This window comes from Astatotilapia calliptera, chromosome 14 (genome assembly GCF_964374335.1).
Source record: "Astatotilapia calliptera chromosome 14, fAstCal68.1, whole genome shotgun sequence".
In the NCBI taxonomy this organism is placed as follows: domain Eukaryota; kingdom Metazoa; phylum Chordata; class Actinopteri; order Cichliformes; family Cichlidae; genus Astatotilapia; species Astatotilapia calliptera.
In genome coordinates this window covers 37,650,839-37,673,928 of record NC_137435.1, presented here as the reverse complement: position 1 = coordinate 37,673,928, position 23,090 = coordinate 37,650,839, and the positions used below count along the sequence as shown (strand labels likewise).

The 23,090-nt window shown below is 39.8% G+C and overlaps 1 protein-coding gene across 2 annotated transcripts in view; it reads right to left on the bottom strand.

Moving 5' to 3' along the window:
• The window catches only part of sez6b (seizure related 6 homolog b), a 237,816-nt gene that overhangs the window by 55,565 nt on the left and 159,161 nt on the right, over nt 1-23,090 (bottom strand). For both annotated transcript variants that reach the window (XM_080289250.1, XM_080289251.1), the window contains exon 4: nt 6,858-7,047. In XM_080289250.1, coding sequence (XP_080145376.1) covers nt 6,858-7,047 — 190 coding nt within the window. The remainder of the gene's footprint in view (nt 1-6,857; nt 7,048-23,090) is intronic.

Here is a 23,090-nt window from a genome sequence, read left to right as displayed (position 1 = left end):
TAGGACTCCATCAGCAGACTGCAGTATGTAAACTGCTCATGTTGCAAACTCACAGCTAAAAGTTGAATGTCCATAGAGACTTTCCTCCATGGTAAAAGGACTGCATCACCTTCCATTCACAAGCACTGGTTAAGCCATGTCCTCATACTTCTAATGTCTTACCAGCACCCACAGCTAACCCATCTTATTAATCAGACTCCACATTCCTCACAGAGGAAATATCAATGGAAGGTTTATTTTTGATGAGTGAATGGGTGAAGAGGGAGCTGAGTGTAAAAGCGAAGCTCTCAATTTACCGGTCGATCTACGTCCCTACCCTCACCTATGGCCACGAGCTGTGGGTAGTGACCGAAAGAACGAGATCGCGGATACAAGCGGCAGAAATGAGCTTCCTCCGAAGGGTGGCTGGCCTCTCCCTTAGAGATAGGGTGAGAAGTTCGGCCATCCGGGAGGGGCTCAGAGTAGAGCAGCTGCTGCTCCACATCGAAAGGAGCCAGCTGAGGTGGTTCGGGCATCTGACAAGGATGCCCCCTGGGCGCCTCCTGGGTGAGGTGTTCCAGGCATGTCCCACCGGGAGGAGGCCCCGGGGCAGACCCAGGACACGCTGGAGAGATTATATCTCTCGGCTGGCCTGGGAACGCCTTGGTATTCCCCCGGATAAGCTGGAGGAGGTGGCTGGGGAGAGGGAGGTCTGGGCCTCTTTGCTTAGGCTGCTGCCCCCGCGACCCGGCCTCGGATAAAACGGATGAGGATGGATGGATGGATGGAGGTTTATTTTTCACTTTGGCTATGCATCTACAACATCATCTTTTGAGTTCCTGCATTGGTCTTCAAAACACCACTGCTGAAGCCCAACCATGAAAACTGATAAATAAAAAAATCATGAAGATCATACAAAGGGAAAAGGCAAATTATGCCAATGGTTTATATAATCTGAGCCAGACAGATATAGAGCCTCAGAAAGACAAGATTAACCCATATCTATGAAGGAAAAACACAAAAACTATCTGCTGCAAGAAGGTGCCATTTACAAGGTGCCATGATTGAATATAAATTAAAATAGCTTACTTCATTAGGACAACAGCACTGAATCAGACACCGTTTGTTGTGCTTTTGGAGGAGCATGAGACTCAACATGGTGACATAGGCTACTAGATAGCTGTCGGGTTGCTCACGCTGGGCAAAGTGTTAAAAGTATGGGACATGAAAAAAAGCAAGGAAAGGCTGGTGGCGCGATCCCTGGTTGCTCCAGTCTGCCATATCACTGGGCAAGATAATAAAAAACGTGTGAATGTTGGTAGAAAGCACTCAAGTGTAAAAAAATGCTTTTGTGAATGACAAATGTTTTCTAACTTGCCTTGAATTCATGAGTAGAGCAGAAAAGCACTATATAAGAACCAGTCCATCCAAAGTGCAAAGTAAGGGTCTATTTGCACAAAAATAAAGATTAGTTACATGAATCCCACGCTTAGTTGGCTCACAGGCATCAAAGCTTTGAATCTCACTGTGAGTGCATTTATTCACACAACTGCAAAAGGCTACCTGTGATTAACATTTTTGTTTTAACACCTGCGCAACTGACCAGTATTGTTGTTTTTCATTTTCTCTTTAAAACATTTTACACTTGAACATTCACTTGTATATGTGAGATATGGCAATGCAAATGAAATTTGCCTACAAATGACTACTGAAGCTAATTTATAGCTGCTTCCTTGAGAGGAAATTGTATCTGTGAGGGAGAGGCAAAGAGGAAGACAGAGAGAGATTAGACAAGTTTGGGCCCTCTTACTGTATTATCAACATTTCATTAACAACTATATTACAATAAGAGCATCTTAAAACAGCAGGCGAAGGAATGCTGCAGATGGGAGGCACTTAAAAATATAATTTTACACATTCTCTTCATTCAGATATATATTACTAAATTTCTTTTGACCATTTTGGAAAATGTCATGAAATAGACATTTATTTAGTAACTAGAACTGAAAACTGTGGACATTTACAAAGCCAGGAATGATATTAGAGTTTAGGACAAAATGCCAAGATATCAGTGCCTCCTGGTTTAATTTTAATTATCGTTTTTCAAAAATGTGTCATCCTAGAGTCCCCTAAATCTATTATTAAAAAAATACTACTAGGTCACTAAACACCTTAATACATCCTTTGGCCTTTGCAGAAGTGCAGTCAGACTACATGCTAGTGTATTTTCATGTTAAATATACAGTACATACGTCAAGCATTTGAACGCACCAATTAAAACGGCGTAAATGTAAGGGTTGCTATGACAGACACTGCCCTAGTTTCCAGACTAAGTCTGTTAAATAAGGTTGCACACCTTCAGTTTACTGTCCTGCTCTTGACAGCCCTGCATATGTTCTTATTTATAGCACCATGAAATCTCCTTTTGCTAACAGAGATTAATGGTCTATTAGCAGTCTTGCATTTTACATGAAGTGATGAAAAATAGATACATCTTATTCTGTGCCTGGACATCAATGAAGAAACTTACAAGGGAGATTCATTTATGGCTCACTCATCAGAGCTCACTGAAAATAAATGGGCGTGACAGGCTTGCACAGGACAAGACAGTGTGGGTGGGAAATATCCTTCCATAATGAGATTCAATTTCACACAATGTCATAACTCCTGTCATGCTGGATGGGACAAGGCTATGAAATTTGAAGTCTAAATGGAAGTGGTACAGACAGCTCTGGAGAGAAAAACACTGTGCAGTGTTAACATGGGAGAAGGGGTGACCTTGGCTCAGGGGGTTGGGAAGCTCATCTGTAACCGGAAGGTTGCTGGTTCAATCCCCCTGCTCTCTGGTCGTTGTGTCCTTGGGCAAGACACTTTACCCTACTGGTGATGGCCAGAGGGGCCGATGACGCGATATGGCAGCCTCACTTCTGTCAGTCTGCCCCAGGGCAGCTGTGGCTACAACCGTAGCTGCCTCCACCAGTGTGTGAATGTGAGAGTGAATGAATAGTGGAATTGTAAAGCGCTTTGGGTGCCTAGAAAAGCGCTATATAAATGCAATCCATTATTTTTATAAACTGTAGAATTATATATACTAAAGATATTCATGTGATCACATACAAGGGAATCCAATCCAACTGAATTCTATTCATATACCACCAAATAACAACATCAACTGCCTCAAGGCAAATGAGTTATACAAAAAATTCATTGTACAGCCTGTCTTCCTTTAGGTTGTGTAATACTTACTACAATCTGAAAGTGTGTTTATAACTTCTAAGAAGATGCTATATCTATAACATAAAATATTAGAAAACTACATGAACACTTGCATGAGCAACTATGACACAGCCATACATTCACAGTAAATGTTAGTCATCCTCTTCCAGCGCTGCGTGAACTGTCCAATCCTTTCTCTGCCTGGGAACAATAAGTGGGCCCAGCAACTCAATCTGATGAATCCTATCTGAGTTAAAACATGGTCTCCCTCATCACTTGAGCTACTGCAGTCCAAAATCATTTAATTTATTGATCAATAGCCTCTTTTTCAGTATTACTGACGAACACTGAGGACAGGGAGGGAACCATTTGAACGGAAAAGCACAAAATTGAGTTTTTCTGTGAAAAGTTTTTGCTCAGTGGTGGAAAAAATAGTGTCTACACTTTGAATTAACACTAACATTAAATCCTTTCTTTACACCTTCCAAACAACATTATCTATCCTTATAATTACATCCTCCAGTCGGGTTTCAAAGTTTCAAAATTTTCAAAGAACCTGCAAATAGTATGTTGTACTAAGGTATATTACTGTCCATTCAACAGGATTGGAAAGAGCTATGTGGGCCAGTAAGCTCAAGCTTTCTTTGCTGATCTAACCGAGCAAAGATGCATAGAGAATGCCTCAGAGAAAAAGACAGAATTTAATAAACCAATATATGAAACAATGAGTGGAGGGAAAGGACTATCAGTATTTGAGGTGGAGTTTTTGAGTTGTTTAGTCTGGATTTACACTTTTAAAATCAATCTCCTCCAGAAACTCCAGACATGCAAACAGAGACAAAAACACCATCAGCACAAAACAGTATTTAAACAGTGTTCAAGCAACACATCACCAAGGTGTAATTTTACTAAAAACATGTCCTGGTTCACAGAATATTTTTTCACAGAAGCCAGGGCTTCAGTTTATCAAGTTAGGTCATCATTAGAAGCATGTTGTCTTTGCAGTTATTTATTTTTAGTTTTGGAAACTATTTTCGTTTTTTGTTTCTTCAATTGTATACAACTGAAGAAACAAAAAAAACAGTAGAAACTATGTATAGTAGAAACAGTAGAAACTATATATAGTTTCTACTGTTTGCTGCTGCCAAGACAATCCTTTCATTCCACATTTAAATTTTTCTATCAGGAAGTATATTTAGTAGTACTTTCCTTGAGAGCAGGGAAGTCATGTTTGTGTTGCACTTTGATTTCACCTAGGCTACGGGATAACGCTTTACACTATCAAAGTGGATTTGAAATCAATCAGCCAATCATATTGAACATCATCCTCTTCAGTTTTGCTCAGTTCAAATCACTCTCATGACCGAATATTTGAATAGCCTTATAGACTGTGAATCTCTTGCTCATGTTGACTGATGCTACTACAGAATAAAACTGATAACATCTCACCCAACTCCCATTTATAGATGCTAATGTTTATTAGTCCCTGTCCAGGACGTGTACATCCTCATCACTGAAAGAGTGGCCACTAAATAGACTGCAGAGTCCTGGCCTGATGAGGTAGCTCTTCTGTGTTGTGCCATTTGGTTGGTCAGAGGTGGATTGGTTTGGCCATTTTAACACATTAAAAGAAATTTTCACCATTTCACTATCTCTAAAAGAGAGAGAGAATATACCTGCTGCTCGGCCTGTGGCTTTTCATCAGACTCGGGGAACACGGTGCTGTTTTTTGTAGCCATCCATTATTGTCGGGTTTCATAAATGGCATAAATAAGACACTCTCATGACTCATCGAGTGACTCTACTGACCAGCCATTTGGTGGCATGCAGTCTGACGATGTCACATTTTAGTACCTTGGAACGCTTGGAACCCCAGGAGAGCAGGTACTAAAAAAGTACCTGGTACCAGGTACTTTTTTATTACCTGGTACCAGGTACTATGACCTAATGGAAAACCCTGAAACCTGTGGCAGGTAAGGGTACATCTGGCACCATCTTACAATGCTGTGATTGCAGCCATTCTCCAACTTTCTGAATGGTACTCATGGCCATTGATCCATTGATAAATGGTCTTTGATCAGTGGTTGTTGATCAGTGGTCATCACAATTTGCATATTAATGACCAAGAAACCGACCTTACAGCCTATTGTTCGCCAGTAGTGCTATTTTCAGACCTTTTGCAAATGTACCGCTTATGAGGTTGGGGAAACCTGCATTCAACTAAACTAAAGAACTAACTCGGATGAGTGATGAAACGTTTTTTCCACTGAAAATGCTACATCAATATGAACAGAATCAACACTTTGGGATTTCCTTACTTGGATGATTGAGCATGCTTCAAGACAAGCACAGGCAAACGTTTTTTAATTTTAACTGCATTTTCAAGTTTTCTTCCGACTGATAAAAAAACGTAAGAACCATTTCAACAACCACCAAACAGCTAAAATAACAAATGATTAAAGAGCAGGTAAACAGATTCTGCAAAATGGTGTAAATACAAAGCGAGGCTCCCACCATTCACCTGATATCAGGTGCTGAAAGAAGCCATCTGACAGATTCCCAAACTGTAGGTTTCATCACCCTCCAACCAAAATTCACTAAACCAGCAGCAAAAGAAGACCAAAACTACGCTTCACATTTGAAAAACATTGTAAGGAATTCCCTCTTACTTTGGCTCTCTTGCTTCCACCATGATATTGGCAAGACCCCAGATGCAGGCTATGCAAAGTACGTAGCTTTACATAGCAATGATACATAGCCCTAGCAAGACTCCTACACACTGGGGGACACTTAAAGACATAAAAATATAATGCAAAATACAATGATCAAGAAGAGTCTGGATCCCTTTATCAGTGCACAGTATATTGTTGTGTTATTTTTTTCCCCCAATAACTGTACTACAAGAAATTTCTGAGTCATTGCTTTGAATATGAATATTAAACAAGCAGGTACTGAAAAATAACAGAACAGGACAGTGTTTTAGTCTATAGTTTTAGTCAAAGCTGCTATTCAGATTTTCAAAAGTACATGTTGTCTTTAGCATTTAATATTTTAATAATTTATTTTAATATTTCTTGAATATCAACAGTGCGTTATTAGTGGAGGCCAAGAAAATACTGTTGAACTGAAGAAATGTACTTAAGCTGTTAAATTTAGCTGCACACAGTGCAATTCAGGCAGTCAGTTGCTGTAATACTTTTACATTTTGTGTGACATGTTTTTGAAAGTTGAGGTTTGATTTTTGTTCAGGTAAAAAAGATTACAAAACTGAGTGTTAAATACTGATTTTTGCTAAAGTAAAAAAGTGACTCTCTACTTTAAAGTGGCTCTCCTTTTAAGTTATGTTAGCTTATTTCCATGGGAGACATAAATGAAAATGAATGAAAAGTTCAAGTATATATATATATGTGTGTGTGTGTGTGTGTGTGTGTGTGTGTGTGTGTGTGTGTGTGTGTGTGTGTGTGTGTGTGTGTGTATTTGTGTTCGATGCACAACCTCATAAAAAAGTCATAAAACAAGATTGAAACATCTTCATCACTGCTGCATGCTGTGCCTGAATCTATGTTCATGCTTTGCAACAAGCATGAAACTGTCATTTGTACTTTTTTTTCAGCTTAAACTTTCAGCGTGAAGGAAGAACACGTTCAGTGATTCAGACTTACCTTGATATCTGACAAGGACTGCTCCAGCCTGAGGATTGATGCTGTGGAAGCGGATGGAGATCTGATTGCTGTGACTTCTTACTACCAAACCCCTCATTAGAATGGACTCGTTGGCCAGCACTGTGTTCTCGCTGTTTAGAACATCTTCAAAGATCACTTTGTCTCCTTCAGAAAGATTCACATTCATCACCTGACAAAAAAGGAGTACAGATTATATTGTTTGCACATGAAAATAATACTAGAAAAATCCACGTTCTGTGTCATTCTGTGAACTTTCCTAGAGAATGTTGGCTGTAGAGAGAATTTTCTAAGTTTCCGATACCACCACCATCTTTGATGTTTTTTGTTTGTTTGTTTGGTTTTTTTTTAAATGAAATGCTATGTTTTATACAAGATGCAATGGGATGCTAACTTTCCAAGAAGTTCAACTTTTGTCACAGAAAAAGTTGCAGAATATTTTTCTATGAGTCTTTAGAATCTTTAAGATGTGAATGTGAATGAATTTGTGTTGTTTTTGGTCAGCAGTGGTTTTTTGCCTTGGAACTCTTCCATGGATGCCATTTTTGCCCAGGCTCGTTGTTATTGTTCGATCATAAACAGTGACCCTAACTGAGGCAAGTAAGGCCTGCAGTTCTTCAGATGTTGTTGTATTTTTTATGACCTCCTGAATTAGTCATTGATGCGCTCTTGGTGTGATTTTGATAGGCCAGCTACTCCTCAGAAGTTAGATAGTTATAAATAAAGTTATAGATAGTTGATGTAGTTTCTTATCTCTTTCTTTAGATCATGGGATAGTGTATTGACCTACTTCACTTTGTCAGACAGGTTCTATTTGAGGGATCTTAGTAGATCTGGCAGCAATCAGGTCTAGCTGTGGCTAGTGAAATCGAATTCAGTTTTACAAAAAATGTTAATTACACGGTTAAATAAAGAGGTAATCTTAAAACATGAACCTCCACCAGGGAAGTTCACTCTCTTGGCAGCATTTACATTTAAGGGAATAGTATTGCATTTTGTATATATTCATTTTGTTTTCTCTGTTTTTTTAAAACATAGTTTAAGATGTTTGTAGTGCAGTAAAAGTCAGATTAGTGCAGCACAACAGTTTATTTAGATTACGCAAACATTATGTATGAGTAGGTAATGGATTACAGTTACTGATTTGTAAATAACTGGACATGAATAAGTTGAGCTTAGTTCTAACCACCTAGGTCAGCTTAGTGATATTTAGAATCCCTATATACCATTTCTTTTGCCTATATGTTGTCAATACAAATAATGTCAGTAGCAAACATAGCTTCAAATAGCTCTCTATAGCATTATTATGACTTTGACTTCAGAGCAATTATTAGCATTTAACCCTTTAAGACCTACCATAGAACCAAGTTCGCCAGAGCTTATATTATATTTTTACATGCTGTGGAGCCATTTTTGGGAGCATTTCAAGTTGCTATACATCAATACAACCATTATAGCCCAAACTTTAATAATATGTCTGCATTAGGTGCATAGTAATTACATAAATTGCAAAAAAGTGCAATAAACTACAAAAAAATTGAAAATCGTTTTTGTTTTTTTAACATATATTTCTAGTTAGAGAAATTTAAGAGGCTTATCCCTCAAAACTGTAAATACAAAAAAGTTACACAAACTAGTTTCCCACCACAGGAAATTTATTTTGAGTGTCTTCATAGTTTTATTTTTGAAATACACCAATTTTTATATACTGCAGGAAAAACGAAAATAAATATTATAGTGCAAATTTGCAAAATAACAGCATATGCATCAAAATAAACTATTTCCAGCAGTGCAATATGAGTCTTAAGCATCCCAGAAACGACACAGAAAGTCATAAAGTCAAACATAACTTTTTAAAACACATAACAAGTAAAACACAAGCTCATAAGGCCCCGATCGTAAAAAACTACATTTCCGCAAAATGACGTCACTTCCGGTTTCGGGCAGGTCATGCGGTCATGTGATAGTTCGCGCTGATGGACGTAGGAAGTGTTACAAACAGCTGATGGATCGGCGAAGCGTGTTTCTGGAATATCATGTTTTTGTTGCTGCAAGTGATTTTTATGCAGTTTTTGCAAAGCTATATGTGGAAGGAAACTGTGACCTAGGACAAGCTGATGGCATAAGATGTAAGTACAACTCCTCCAGTTTCATATGCAAAAAAAATTATTGCGCTAGCTTACTTGGTTGCAGAGCTACCGGGATTTAAAAATAGTTACGCAAAACAGAGCGTGCCCGCTCCGATCGGCTGTAAAGGGTTAAGGAGACATCAAAGCTCAAAAGTGACAAATTAAATTTTTGTTATTAATAACCGTTATTATTGTTTTATTTCACAGTGGCTTTCACAAACAAAATAATACATTAATACTAATACTTTAGTTGTTTTTAATATGAAATAAATCTCGTTCACTTTGAGTTCATTGAACAAACGTGGATGTTGGTTTTTAAGTTGCTTCACTAAATAAGAAATATTTTTCCCTTGAAGAAGCATTGTTCCCCTGAAGCATTGTTTGTGTTTTACCTTTTGTGAATTAATCATCAATTATAATCATTATTAACAAACAAGGACCCTTGCATTTTCAGAATTTTGCTATTGAATGGTACCATAAGCATCAGTTCTAGATGCATCCCTACTGTTGACCGTCATGGACTTCCCTCTGCAGTTACCTGACTTCAACAACAATAAACAATTACGGGGGAACATTGTTAGTTTCAACCAGGAATGCCCAATACAGAAAGGCCTGGAACCGGATCTCTGTTTAAAAAGTCTTGGACTCTGATCCAGTGATTATTACCCAGTAGGCAAACGGAGCTTGGATACAGCTGAGAAGAGGACTCGCCCAGCTCTAACTGCTTTTCAGTCTCCGAATGTTGATACTGCCTGCTCTGAATGCATGCTTGCCAGAGATGCCTTGCAGTCAAGCATGAATCTTCAGTCACATCCATTATCAGCAGCTCTCATCCAAATCCGTGCTCTGCATAACTAACTGGGTTAACTTATAGTGGCCTGGAAAATACCCCCCAAGGATCTGTTTATTATAAAGGTTTTTACTTTTGCTGTTTCACAAATGATTAAAAAGGGAATCGCAACAATTTGGACTTTTTGAGTACAGGATATTTTACTAAAGCAATTTAGCAGAAACAAAGCAAAACCCAAGTCCGTATGTGTGTTCCAATTAAGGTCCTCGTTGATATAAACACCGAGGTATTTAAAATTAGAGACTTTCTCCACAGGGTTTCCATTGATCTGAATTGGGGTGTGAGTTTTCTCGCCTCTCTGTCTCCTAAAATCATCACCATCTCCTTTGTTTTGCTGATATTCATGGAGAGGTGGTTTGCCACACACCACTTTGCTAATCCGTCCACCTCGCTTCGGTAGGCCCTCTCGTCATTCCCGGAGATGAGTCCTACCACCACTGTGTCGTCAGCGAACTTCACAATGGAGTTAGTGGGGTATCTGGCCGTGCAGTCCGCGGTGTAGAGGGAATAAAGAAGAGGGCTAAGCACACATCCCTGGGGGGCCCCTATGTTCAGTGAAAGGGTATGAGAGTACACATCCCCTATTCTCACCGACTGTGGTCTCGCAGTCAAAAAGCTGTGAATCCACCTGCACAAGGATGTGCTGAATCCCAGATCCCAGCTTATCCGTAAGGATGTGGGGCACTATGGTGTTGAACGCTGAGCTGTAGTCTATAAACAGCATTCTCACATAGTTCCCACGTCCCTCATCTAGATGGCTCAGTGTGGTGTGCAGGACCTGTGCTACAGCATCTCCAGTGGATCTATTTGTCCGGTATGCAAACTGCAATGAGTCCAAGTCGGGAGGGAGGAAAGAACTAATAAAGGGTTTCATGAGCCTCTCAAAACATTTCATCACTACAGATGTTAGGGCCACTGGGCGATAATCATTTAGGCTGGCTGGGCGGGTGTTCTTAGGGATCGGAACAATCACTGATGTTTTAAAGCAGGTGGGGACTACCTGCTGGGCCAGGGAGGCATTGAAGATGTTAGTGAAAACTGTAGTTAGCTGATCTGCACATACTCTTAGCACACGTCCCGGTATGCTATCTGGTCCCGCTGCCTTCCTGCAGTTGGTTGCCCTCAGAGCTCTCCTCATGTCATGCTCAGAGAGTATCAGTGGTGCTGGTTCAGCAGCGGGGGCGTGTGCAGGGCTCTGAGATTGAAACTGAGGTGCCTCAAAACGCGCAAAAAAAGCATTGAGTTCGTCAGCTAACTCCGGTTTCGTACATCTCACCGTGCTGGGTTTATAATCTGTGATTGTTCGTAGCCCGTCCCATATACGTCGGGAGTCGCCATATTGGAAATGCGACTCCACCTTGTCCTTGTAACGCCTTTTAGCCGCTTTCACAGTCTTCCTTAAACCATAAGAAGCTGCTTTATAGTTGGTCATATCGCCCGATGTGAGCCCCATATTGTAGGCCGTGGTCCGTGCTTTGAGAGCTTTGAGAGCTCTCCTGACAGTAGAGTCAACCCAAGGTTTTTGATTGGGAAAGGTCCGAATTGTAGTCGAGGGGATGATGGTATCCACTAGCATTCCAATGAAGCTAATCGCTGTGTCCGCAAACTCGTCAATGTTTGCGGAAGTATCCTGGAATACGTCCCAGTCTACATCACCGAGTACGTCCTGCAGCGTCGCCTCTGATTGGACAGTCCAACGTTTGACCTCTCGCGTCACCGGAGCTTCCTGATGAAGCCTTTGTTTATATTCCGGGGCGAGTAAAATGGCGGCGTGGTCCGATTTCCCAAAAGCCGGTAGGGAGATGGCTTTGTAGCCGCCTTTAAATGGACTGAAGCAGTGGTCCAGTGTGTTGTTTCCCCTGGTGGGACAGGTAACATGCTGGTGAAAATTAGGCATGACCTGTTTTAATTTAGCCCTATTAAAATCCCCCGCCACTATGAGGGCGGCATCTGGATGTTTAGCCTGGTGGCCGCTCAGCACATCATGGAGGTCCAATAGCGCCTTGTTGTTATCCGCTTGTGGCGGGATGTAAATCGCAGAGATAATCACAGCCGTGAACTCCCGAGGGAGGTAAAATGGCCGACAGAGGATGGTGAGAAGCTCCAGATGGGGTGAGCATGACCGGGACAGGACCGTGATATTCTGAGGGTTACACCATCTGTTATTAACCATAAAACAAACCCCACCGCCCCGCAGTTTACCGGATTCCGCAGTTCTGTCCGAGCGGAAAATAGAAAATGATTCCGCCGGGGTTATCGCATGGTCCGGCACAGAGCTGGTCAGCCAGGTTTCGGTCAGGCAGAAGATGTTGCAGTCCCTGATGTCTCGCTGGTACCTGGTTCTCGCCCTGATGTCGTCCAGCTTGTTCTCAAGTGACTGGACATTAGCTAGCAATATGCTAGGCAGTGGAGGGCGGTATGCTCTGGTACGCAGCCTGTTCCGGACCCCTGCTCTTCTACCTCTGTATCGCCGTCTCCTTTGTCTCCAACATCCTCTGGAGTCATTGTTCTCGTCGCGGAGGATCTCTTCCGGCCACAACGTTGTGTCCAGTAAACCCGTAGCAGAGGTGAGTGAAAAGTGTTGTCCTATATCCAAAAGTGTGCCAAAGTCATATTGAGTCCGGCCTAGTGCAACACGAGCAAAAAAAACAATAAAAAACATAAATAAAACGAAATAAAAGCACAGTCGTCGCAGAGCTGCCAGGGCGGCAGCCGAACTCAACGGCGCCATCTTGATTACATGAATTACATCCTATAAACTGATGCTGGTTTCTAATGTTAATCCTGGAAGGAGAGAAGTTCGAAGAAAGAATGCGCATGCCTTGGCCACTACAGATTTATCTCTGATTGGTGTAGTTATACTACTCCAACGGGAAGGCAGTCAAATCCTTGGAAGTTGCAATCCAGTGGGAAATAGCCAAATTCTTGGAAATTATAATCCAACACAGCAAAAATGAGTAGAGAAAAAGACAAAAATTATAAATCCAGTTTGTTGGTCCAAAGTGTTTGGGCAGTGGTTGCTCCACTGTTTCTTACTGTATTATACAACTATGAATTCCCAGAGTCAGATCTTTAAATGATGCTCTCCTACTCATTGCACGGAACAAGAGGAAGAACCCCAATGTTCCTGTTTTATACTCATGTGCCCATATGCATCACCTCCTCTTTTACCTCCTTCATGTTCACCATCATGCAATTACTTACTGCACATAATGTCCTCCTGTATATATCCACTTAATGTATATAATGTTCTCTCTCTCTTTTTGCACAGTTGAGGAGCGTGTCAGGATACATTTCACTGCGTGTTGTACTCGTATAACTATGCATGTGAAAAATAAAGAATCTTGAATCTTGAATATGATTATGACATATAAATCCTCTTTTAAGACACACCTTTGTCAACAAGCTTCTTCTCTCTGTTTTTCACATTTCATATACATGATTTAAAGCAAAGTTCAAACATTAAAATCACTTAATTACCGTGGTTACATTTTCTTCTTTTCTATGTTGTACTTTAACATTTGTATTTGTATTTGTATTTGTATTTATTTGTATTTGTTTATTTATTGTCATTGTCAAGAACAATGAAATTGCGTTTGGGGCTTCCATACAACCCAAAAAAAAGAAGATTAACTGCATCACATGTGAATGTTCAGTCCCATATGAATATACAGGGTGGGCCATTTATATGGATACACCGTAATAACATGGGAATGGTTGGTGATATTAAAGTCCTGTTTGTGGCACATTGGTATATGTGAGGGGGCAAACTCCTCAAGATGGGTGGTGAATGACCATGGTGGCCATTTAGAAGTCGGCCATCTTGGATACAACTTTTGTTTTTCCAATAGGAAGAGGGCCATGTGACACATCAAACTTATTGGTAATGTCACAAGAAAAACAATGGTGTGCTTGGTTTCAACGTAACTTCATTCTTTCATGAGTTATTTACAAGTTTCTGACCACTTATAAAATGTGTTCAATGTGCTGCCCATTGTGTTGGATTGTCAATGCAACCCTCTTCTCACACTCTTCACACACTGATAGCAACACCGCAGGAGAAATGCCAGCACAGGCATCCGGTATCCGTAGTTTCAGGTGCTGCACATCTCGTATCTTCACACCATAGACAATTGCCTTCAGATGACCCCAAAGATAAAAGTCTAAGGGGGTCAGATCGGGAGACCTTGGGGGCCATTCAACTGGCCCATGACGACCAATCCACTTTCCAGGAAACTGTTCATCTAGGAATGCTCGGGCCTGGCACCCATAATGTGGTGGTGCACCATCTTGCTGGAAAAACTCAGGGAACGTGCCAGCTTCAGTGCATAAAGAGGGAAACACATCATCATGTAGCAATTTCAAATATCCAGTGGCCTTGAGGTTTCCATTGATGAAGAATGGACCCACTATCGTTGTACCCCATATACCACACCAAACCATCACTTTTGTTGTTCCAACAGTCTTGGAGGGACCCATCCAATGTGGGTTAGTGTCAGACCAATAGCGGTGGTTTTGTTTGTTAACTTCACCATTCACATAAAAGTTTGCCTCATCACTGAACAAAATCTTCTGCGTGAACTGAGGGTCCTGTTCCAATTTTTGTTTTGCCCATTCTGCAAATTCTGTGCGCCAATCTGGGTCATCCTCGCTGAGATGCTGCAGTAGCTGGAGTTTGTAAGGGTGCCATTTGTGAGTAGCTAATATCTGCCGAAGGAATGTTCGATGCCACTAATGCCACTCTACAGTGATTTAGACTAACAAGCACCCTGCTTGTTAGTCTAAATGTGTTAGCAATGTCTTAATCCAACATGTAATTTAATCAGACTAAATCAGATTAAATCAGATTAAAAGTATTACAAATCATTATAAGTATTACAACACCCTTATTAAGATAAACTTTCGGATTTCTAAAATATTAGCTTTGAATTGTCAGTCACGCTATTCAGCAGACTACATTTATTATACCAACATTTAACAAGCTGTAGAACATTTTACAAGAAATTAAAAAGTTATTATGTTTTGCAGAAACAAATTTTCTGTGATGTAAATATCTAATAATTCATGCATCTTTTCTAGTTTTATGTTTTATTTTGAAGTTTACTTGAGTTTCATTTCCTATGAGGATTGTGAAATTATTATTATTATTATTATTATTATTATTATTATTATTATTATTATTATTATGGGTAATTTCTAAAGTGCCATAGAGGCTATGGACAGTTTTTCAGAGGTAGAGTCATTATTGTTGCCATACAGCATACTGTCATCTAGTGACGGAGCAAACTGGAGAACTTACCTGTTTCAGATCAGATGACGAAATGGTCCTTTTATGAAAAGACTTTATGGCACAAAAGTGCTAGCCTTCACAGATTAGTTTGAATTTAGAAGCTACTTGAAAGCTGTGATAGAGAGGTTATAAAAGGAACATTTAAAAGCCTGTTTGCACTTAAACTATCATTAATTTCCTGGTAAAAAAGAGAATTGAAGACAAACTCTGACTTTCAGTTTTGTTATATAAATGCTGTCTTTGTCAAATCTAGCACAGTATCAGACATTTTATTATATTAACATTAAAATATCAGCATGTATCGGAAGAAACTTGATCAGATGTCTGCTTTGAATATTGTTCAAGAACAAATCAAACGTAAGAAACACAGGAAAAGTTTAAAGGACAGTATAGAGAGAGCTCAGTGATAATGCTTTAGATAAGCTTGTCTCTTTCAGTGAAAGCATGTATGGTGACACAAAAAAGTGTCACTTGTAACTTTTTCATCACAGCAGGTATATCTTTAGGAGGCATCCTATTTTTTTTGCAGTTTTCTATAGATCATATCAACCACATCACCTCATACCTAACTAAGAGATGAATCCACAGCTTTCCTTAGAAAAGCTGCCAAGGTAGGTTTGTGGGCTGGATATCCACTCAGAGGAGTGGTCAGCATGTTCACATCAAAGTATGAACATCAAACTGGACTTAAGACTTCTAAGTACAGAACAACACTAAAAATGTTGACATACTTACAGTATAATATACATTTAACACATTAACATGTACAAACGCAAAGTCTGGACTTTAAATCAAATCAAGATGTTTAGAATTGACCTTAAACAGGTTGTTTGTGCCTGGAAAACCATCTTATGTGGCTGAATTAAAAAAAAATTCCACAAATGATAGTGGTAAATGGTAAATGGCCTGTATTTATATAGCGCCTTACTAGTCCCTAAGGACCCCAAAGCGCTTTACATATCCAGTCATCCACCCATTCACACACACATCCACACACTGGTGATGGCAAGCTACATTGTAGCCACAGCCACCCTGGGGCGCACTGACAGAGGCGAGGCTGCCGGACACTGGCGCCACCGGGCCCTCTGACCACCACCAGTAGGCAACGGGTGAAGTGTCTTGCCCAAGGACACAACGACTGAGACTGTCCAAGCTGGGGCTCGAACCGGCAACCTTCCGATTACAAGGCGAACTCCCAACTCTTGAGCCACGATAGTGTGCCAAAAGTCCTTAAAAGCAATGTGAAAAAATTATTCACAGTTATTGCAAATGCTGATAACAACTAGTTATTAGGGTTAGAGAGCATGTGTGTTTTTACACACAGGGACAGCCACGTTTAGATTTTTTGTCCTTAATGAATAAAATCATCCTTTAAGTATTCTCTCTGGTTTATTATCTAAAACATATTAGTGCAAGTATGACAAATACTTCACTGCACTATGAGTACAGAAGGAACCTATCCAGCTCAAGACAGCACCAATGACTCCACAAGCTCAATAGCCTCTATGGTATGCCTGTGTATAACAAGTCATAAAGCACAGTTAATGAACTCATGGACACAACAGGATCAGGAAAATAGTGTGCTGAACAGAGGGCATCACCAAGTAATCACATTATGCCTACAGCAGAGTGATAATAAAACACTTGGGAGACATAATCTAATTTGTCCTGGCTTAAGTCCAGTTTCTGTAAAACAATCTCACGAACATAATCATAAGTGGTGAACCCAGATCTGGAAAAAGCATAAGGCCTTGTCAGCATAATGGATGACATTGTTTTCAAATCTGTATCGCAAACTATTATCTAAGATCTGTCAAACAGTCCCCTCAGTAAAATCTGTGGAAAACTACAGCAGTGGTTTTGGAGTGTTGTGCTGTAGTCTGCTGATGCTGTTATTCTGCTGTCCTGTTCATTAGTCTCATGCTTTTTTTAGACTAAGCAAAAAAATAAAAAATAAATAAAACTTATATAGAGATAGAGCATCCCATCTGCTGCTGTGTTTATTGATCAATTTATATTCTTGGATTTAGTGTTATTCCTGGTTTTGGTTCTCCTTATTGTGTGTATATCCTTAGCTTCTAGTCTTTAGGTTTCTGCTACTGTGCCTTCCTGTGTTACACTTTTAATGTCAAGTCACCACTGTTTCAATGTTTGTGCACCTCCTGTGTTTCCCCCACTCAGTCATGTCTCAGTGCCATGTCTTTGTGAATGTCTCTTGTTTCCTGTTTTACTTTGATAGTCTTGCATCTTATTTTCAGTTTTGCTTCCTCTTGGTCACTTGTATGTGATCCCCGCTGTGCTCTCCTCCTGGGTCATTCCCTGGTTATGTCACGGCTGCACAGCAGTCGTGTGGTGAATTGAGTAAAGGATCCAAGATGCAGGCACTGACTGGGGTGCGAGTGAATATTTATTGCAGAGGTGATAAGGGGACAAAAACAGGAGGAGCAGAGCGGGGAGTAAACCAACCTAAACTGGGGAAAACTAAAGAACTCAACTTAAACCAAACACGCACAGGGGGAGGAACAAAATACACAATGAAAGATGGCGGAGAGACGCAGACTAAACACCAGGTTACACAGAATGATGCAGACGGACACGGAGTTAAACAGACAGAGAGCACAGGAAAACACAGGGCTTAAATACACGGGGAGTAATCAGGGAATGGGCCACAGGAGGGAGACACAGCTGGGAGCAATAAGGCTAACGAGACAGGGGAGAGGTAAAACTGAACACACTGACATGAGACATGAACTTTCAGAATAAAACAGGAAACTAACAGACACAGAGAATCAGACAGGACACTGAACATGACAGGCAGACTCATGAGCAGACACAATAACACCATGGACAGACAGAGGGAACACAGAGAAGTGGGAGCAGGCAGGCAAAGAACAGAAACCTAACAAATGGCAAAATCACAACAGAATACACACTCGGAATGAACAAAAGCATAAGAAAACACAAAACACTGAGTCCTCAGACTCAGGACCATGACAGGTTATCCCTCTGTGTAGTTAGGTCCTTTGTCTTCCTCTGTTTCTTGCCCGATCGTCCTGCTAACCTCCCTTGCGTCTCCATGAGGTATTTCCAGGTTTAGGTTTTCCCAGTTTAGGTTTTTGTTAGTTCCAGTCCTGTTTCTGTTTGTTTTCGGCCGCCAAAAAATGGCTCACGTTCTGTTCAAGTTCCATTCTTTCTCCAGTGCTTGCGTTTGGGTTGTACCACTCTTTCCACTCCACACGTCTGCCAGCTAAGACGTGACAGAACGATCCAGCCACACCATGAACCCAGCAGAGCTGGAGGCTCAGGAGACGCGGTCCAGCCTCCTGTTTCATTGGCTGGAGGATCTGAAGAGCTTGTCCAGCCATCTTCCTCATTCGCTGGAGGGTCAGGAGGCTCATTTAATTTAGCGCAACATGTTAATACATGATGGTAGATCTGCTTTCCCCATCTCTGAACCCAAATGCATTGTTACTGACACAGATTTACAGTTGGTGTTGCCTTGAATTCAAGTAACTAACTTAAGTAAGTTTGTTAATTGGTTTAATAGTGTATTTTCATCAGTTCTCAGTAGCGTAGCCCTATTACAAGTCAGATTAGCTCCAGTGATCCAATCCAAGGTTCTTCCTTGTTCTTCCTCCATAATACTGCTCAGTTTTTATTTCAGTCTTCTTGTCACGATCCTGGGTACTTTGACCCAGCGTTTTGAGTTTTAGTTTATTTTGATGTTTATGGTTTATGTTTAAGTTCATTAAGTTATTCAAGTTCATTTGTTATTAGATCCCCCTTGTGTTTTCAAACCCTGTGTTAAGTCTTCCTTGTCCTTCATGTGTTTCATGTCTGCGTTTCATTATGTTTCCTGATTTATTTTGAAGAGGTCCTGTGTTCCTATGTTCAGTGTTTTTAGTTTTACTCTCCCCTTGTGACGTTGTTATGTTCACGTGTGTCAGCTGTTTCCCCATGTGTTCCCACTTCCCTCATTAGCAGAGATGGGCAGACGCGTTACTGTAATCCAATTACTTTTTTCAAGTAACAAATAAAGTAAGGGATTACTATTGCAAAAACGGTAATTAGATTACCGTTACTTTCCCGTAGGAACACTGCGTCTCATGACAGTGACGTAAGCAAGTGCTACGTTCGTGACAACAGCTGTGTGCAGATCAACAATGGATCATATATCAAGCGCAGGAGAAAGTATGAGCGTGCAGCGTTTAAAGCGTGGAAGTACTGACCTTACTTTAAGTTTGATTCCATAAAAAGTGACAAAAACATTAGTGTCCGTTGTGCGTGGGAAGAAAACTTCTTTTTACAGCGAAAAAACCCCCCTAAAGTTCCAAGCTAGCACCGAGTGCGCTACAACGTAATGGAAAATTCACAGAGAAACGCACGGATTCTTCAACTGACCGCGGCACACCTGCACAAGGGTAAACCTCCGCCTACCCTACTCCTGCTTTACAGGTGAAAATAGAGCAAAAGGACCGCTAGTCTTTGATTTTATTTATTTTCTGCTGTGTTTTACTTGCATCTATTTGAAACAGTGAGTGTAAACAAAAAAAATTATTTTATGTGCTGGAATGTGCAGAAAATAGGTTTAAATATTAAACAAATTTCTTCCAGTCAGAGAATGTTGCATATAATTAAGTTTTTGCTTGATGCATAAAGTTAAAAGATTAAAACTAATAAAACAAATTTAAAAAAGAGACTTTTCCATTTGATTACATTTTGTATGATGGATTATTCAGAAAAAGTAGAATTGGGCTGAAAGATCTATCGCTCTATCACCTATTCAGGTTGTAAATCGTGTTTTTAAAAAGTAACTAAGTAACTAAGTAATTAATTACTTTTGAAAATAAGTAATCAGTAAAGTAACAGGATTACTTTTTGGGGAAGTACTCAGTAATTAGTTACTGATTACTTCTTTCAAGTAACTTGACCAACACTGCTCATTAGCCTCCTGTGTGTATTTAGTGCGTGTGTTTTCAGTCATTCCTTGTCAGGTCGTCTGCTGTGTTCACGTCATGCATCCAGGTTTTTTCCATGTTTCCATGCCAGGTTCCATGTGTAAAGTTTTTCCATGCTTTAATCTTAGCTCACCCAGTTCAGTTTATTGTTTAGTTTCACCTTTGCCTTTTGTTTTGTACTTCTTTGCCAGCCCTTAATAAACGGCTCATTTTTGTTATTCCACGTCACGTTTCACAATCTGTTTTGGGTTATTTGAGTCCTTTTTCGCAACACATACAGTCTGGCAGGGGCAGACTGTGACACTTCTGATGACTGTGAAGAACTTTTTTGTTCATTCGGCTGGAAATATTAATGGTATCAGGTCACAGTCTGAGGATGTGTTTGGACATTTCCTCACAAAATAAAAGACACTTTCCAAATTAAAAAGAAAAAAAAAACACGTGTGAATTCCATGGTGGTTCTGAGTGTGAGTATTGTTTTGTATCGTAATATATTGTTAAAGCAAATTTTTTAAAAGTTATGGAATTGTTTCACGTTCTTCTTCAAGTTAAATGAAAATTATGTAATTTATAAGAAAAGACATAAGACAAGCATATTTCTTATCAAATTATTCAATTCATCGATGGAATAATCAATAAATTACTTGATTTCTAAAATAATGGAGCTGCAGCCCTAGACCATACATGCACTGAGGTGGTACTCAGTTGTAATGGAAAACAACAGAGTAGAGTCAAGTTGAGTCAAACAGGTACTAGTGGGAAAGCGGCATAAAAAAAACAGGTAAACACAATGCTCTAGCCAATTAATGTACACGGCTGTCTTTGAATGAGTCTACATTTATAATGCAGTTTTTTTCTCCTTTTTCTCTTTTAACTCCACGAATCCTCCACGGAAATATTCTAAATGTAAACAAGTAACTTCCACGTATACATAATGAATAAGTAACTCCTGGTTAAAAAACAAAAAGACAATCATACCTCATGCAGTGACACAGCACCGAATAGAAAGCAGTGAGTGCTGTAGTGTAAAAGAAAAGCCTGTCTGACATCCATTTACTTTATAAAAGCAACAAATGACAGCTGAATAATTCAACTGACACTCGCTCATTAGATATAAGTTGACAACATTGGGGGAAAGCATGGAAGATGAGAGCAAAACAGCGACAGATGGAACTCTAGGAAATAGTGCTGATTAATTGATCAAAGTCTATATGAGTGTGTGTGGTGTGTGAGGGAGAGAGACTGAGTGAAAACAAAAACAGTAACACAAAGAAGAAGGCTGGGACAAATAAGAGAAGCATGCAGTGCAATGCAAAATCATTTTGAATTTTGTAGAAAGTGTTTCTGTACTATATTATCTCCTGTTGTCGGTGGAGACACTTGTTGTTGTTTTCTTTTTGTTGTGAAACATAAAGCGAGTAAGAGAAAGAAAGACAGGTTACATGTAAAGGTTCCCTCCATTTCAGACAAAGAAAAATCAAATATACATTCAGGTACTTCACTGGCATCTGCTTGTGATGTAGATACTGAACATTCCACATATATTCCTGTATCAAGGTTGATGTGTCTGAATGTGTGAGTGTGTTTGTGTTTACTAATAAACAGCAGTAATTAAGAGGGAGGTGAGTAAATGATGGTCTAGAGAACATCTGTTCCAGCAGGAGAAGTGGGTCACAGCAGGGAGCGACAACACAGACACTGAGGTGTTTCACAACCTGTCGGTAAATACACACGATGGAAATCCTGTTTCTTCCTACTCGCTGACTGTCTAAAGCAGAAATATCAGACTCATTTTACATCACGGGTCACATACACTTTGATCTTAAGTGGGCTGAACCAGCAAAAACCCCGTTTCTCTCACTGTAAAGATGTTTACACTCATGTTTATACTTTTAATCACATTTTATGTAAAAACGAGCACAATTTCAACACCACAACTCAGTTTTTCTACATGATAAATGCTGATGTAATAAATATAAGAAATCTGTCACCACAAATAAATAAATGTGTAAAATTACAAATAAAGTGCTGATGCTCGCTGCACCATGTCGCTTTTGTCCTTGTGAACCCAGTGGAAATATTAGATAGTGAAAAAACTGGAACTTTTCTATGACTTAATTGTTACTGTTTATTGTTTATTTAACTACTTTGGTGCATTATAAATAGCACTGGTGGATATCTTTATAGTAAATGCTGTAAAACCTATGAAAATAAAGTGCCCTCCTCCACATTTTACAAAGCCACCTTTGCTGGGCCAATTCCAGCCCTCAGGGCTTGTGTTTGACACCCCTGGTCCAAACTGTTACATGGACAACAACGGCGGAAAGATGATATACCCAAGTAGCAACGTATGACGCTGAAAGAAGACGTAAAAATGTGCATCCCGAGTACAGCACTTTGTCAAATGTCGACTTGAAGTTAGAGCTAAAAGTGAAGAAATCTCTAAAAACCCCATGACTTACATAAAATTACTGACAGCCGGGATGGCCTCCAACCCTCACACAGGACCACATTTTCTTAAAATGTTTGTTTCGGTTCCATCAATTAAGGCCAATACCTTCCCAAAAGTCTTCGGGTTTGTCACGTTTTTTTCGCAAAAGTAATAGAGACCTTTGTGTTCTTTTTGGTCAATGGTTTTCGTCTTTGAACGCTCCTTATGGATGACATTTTCGCCTCTTTTTTGTCTCTTTCTTATTGTTGAATCATGAACACTGACCCTAAGTGAAGCAATTAAGACTTCAGTTCTTTAGATGTTATGTTGTTATTCTTTTGTGATCTCTTGGGTGAGAGGAGGGATATTAGGTACTTTGTGTCAGACTGGTGATTTATGACCCTCTGACAAATTATTTGCCAGAGGAAGTAATAAAAGTTAGAGGCAGCCATAATTTTAATGACTATAATTAAATTATGTCAATAATCACATTTTGTCATTTTGAGGCAAAAAGTTTACTTTTTGACAAAAATGCCACCTTTTTAAACAGCTATTTT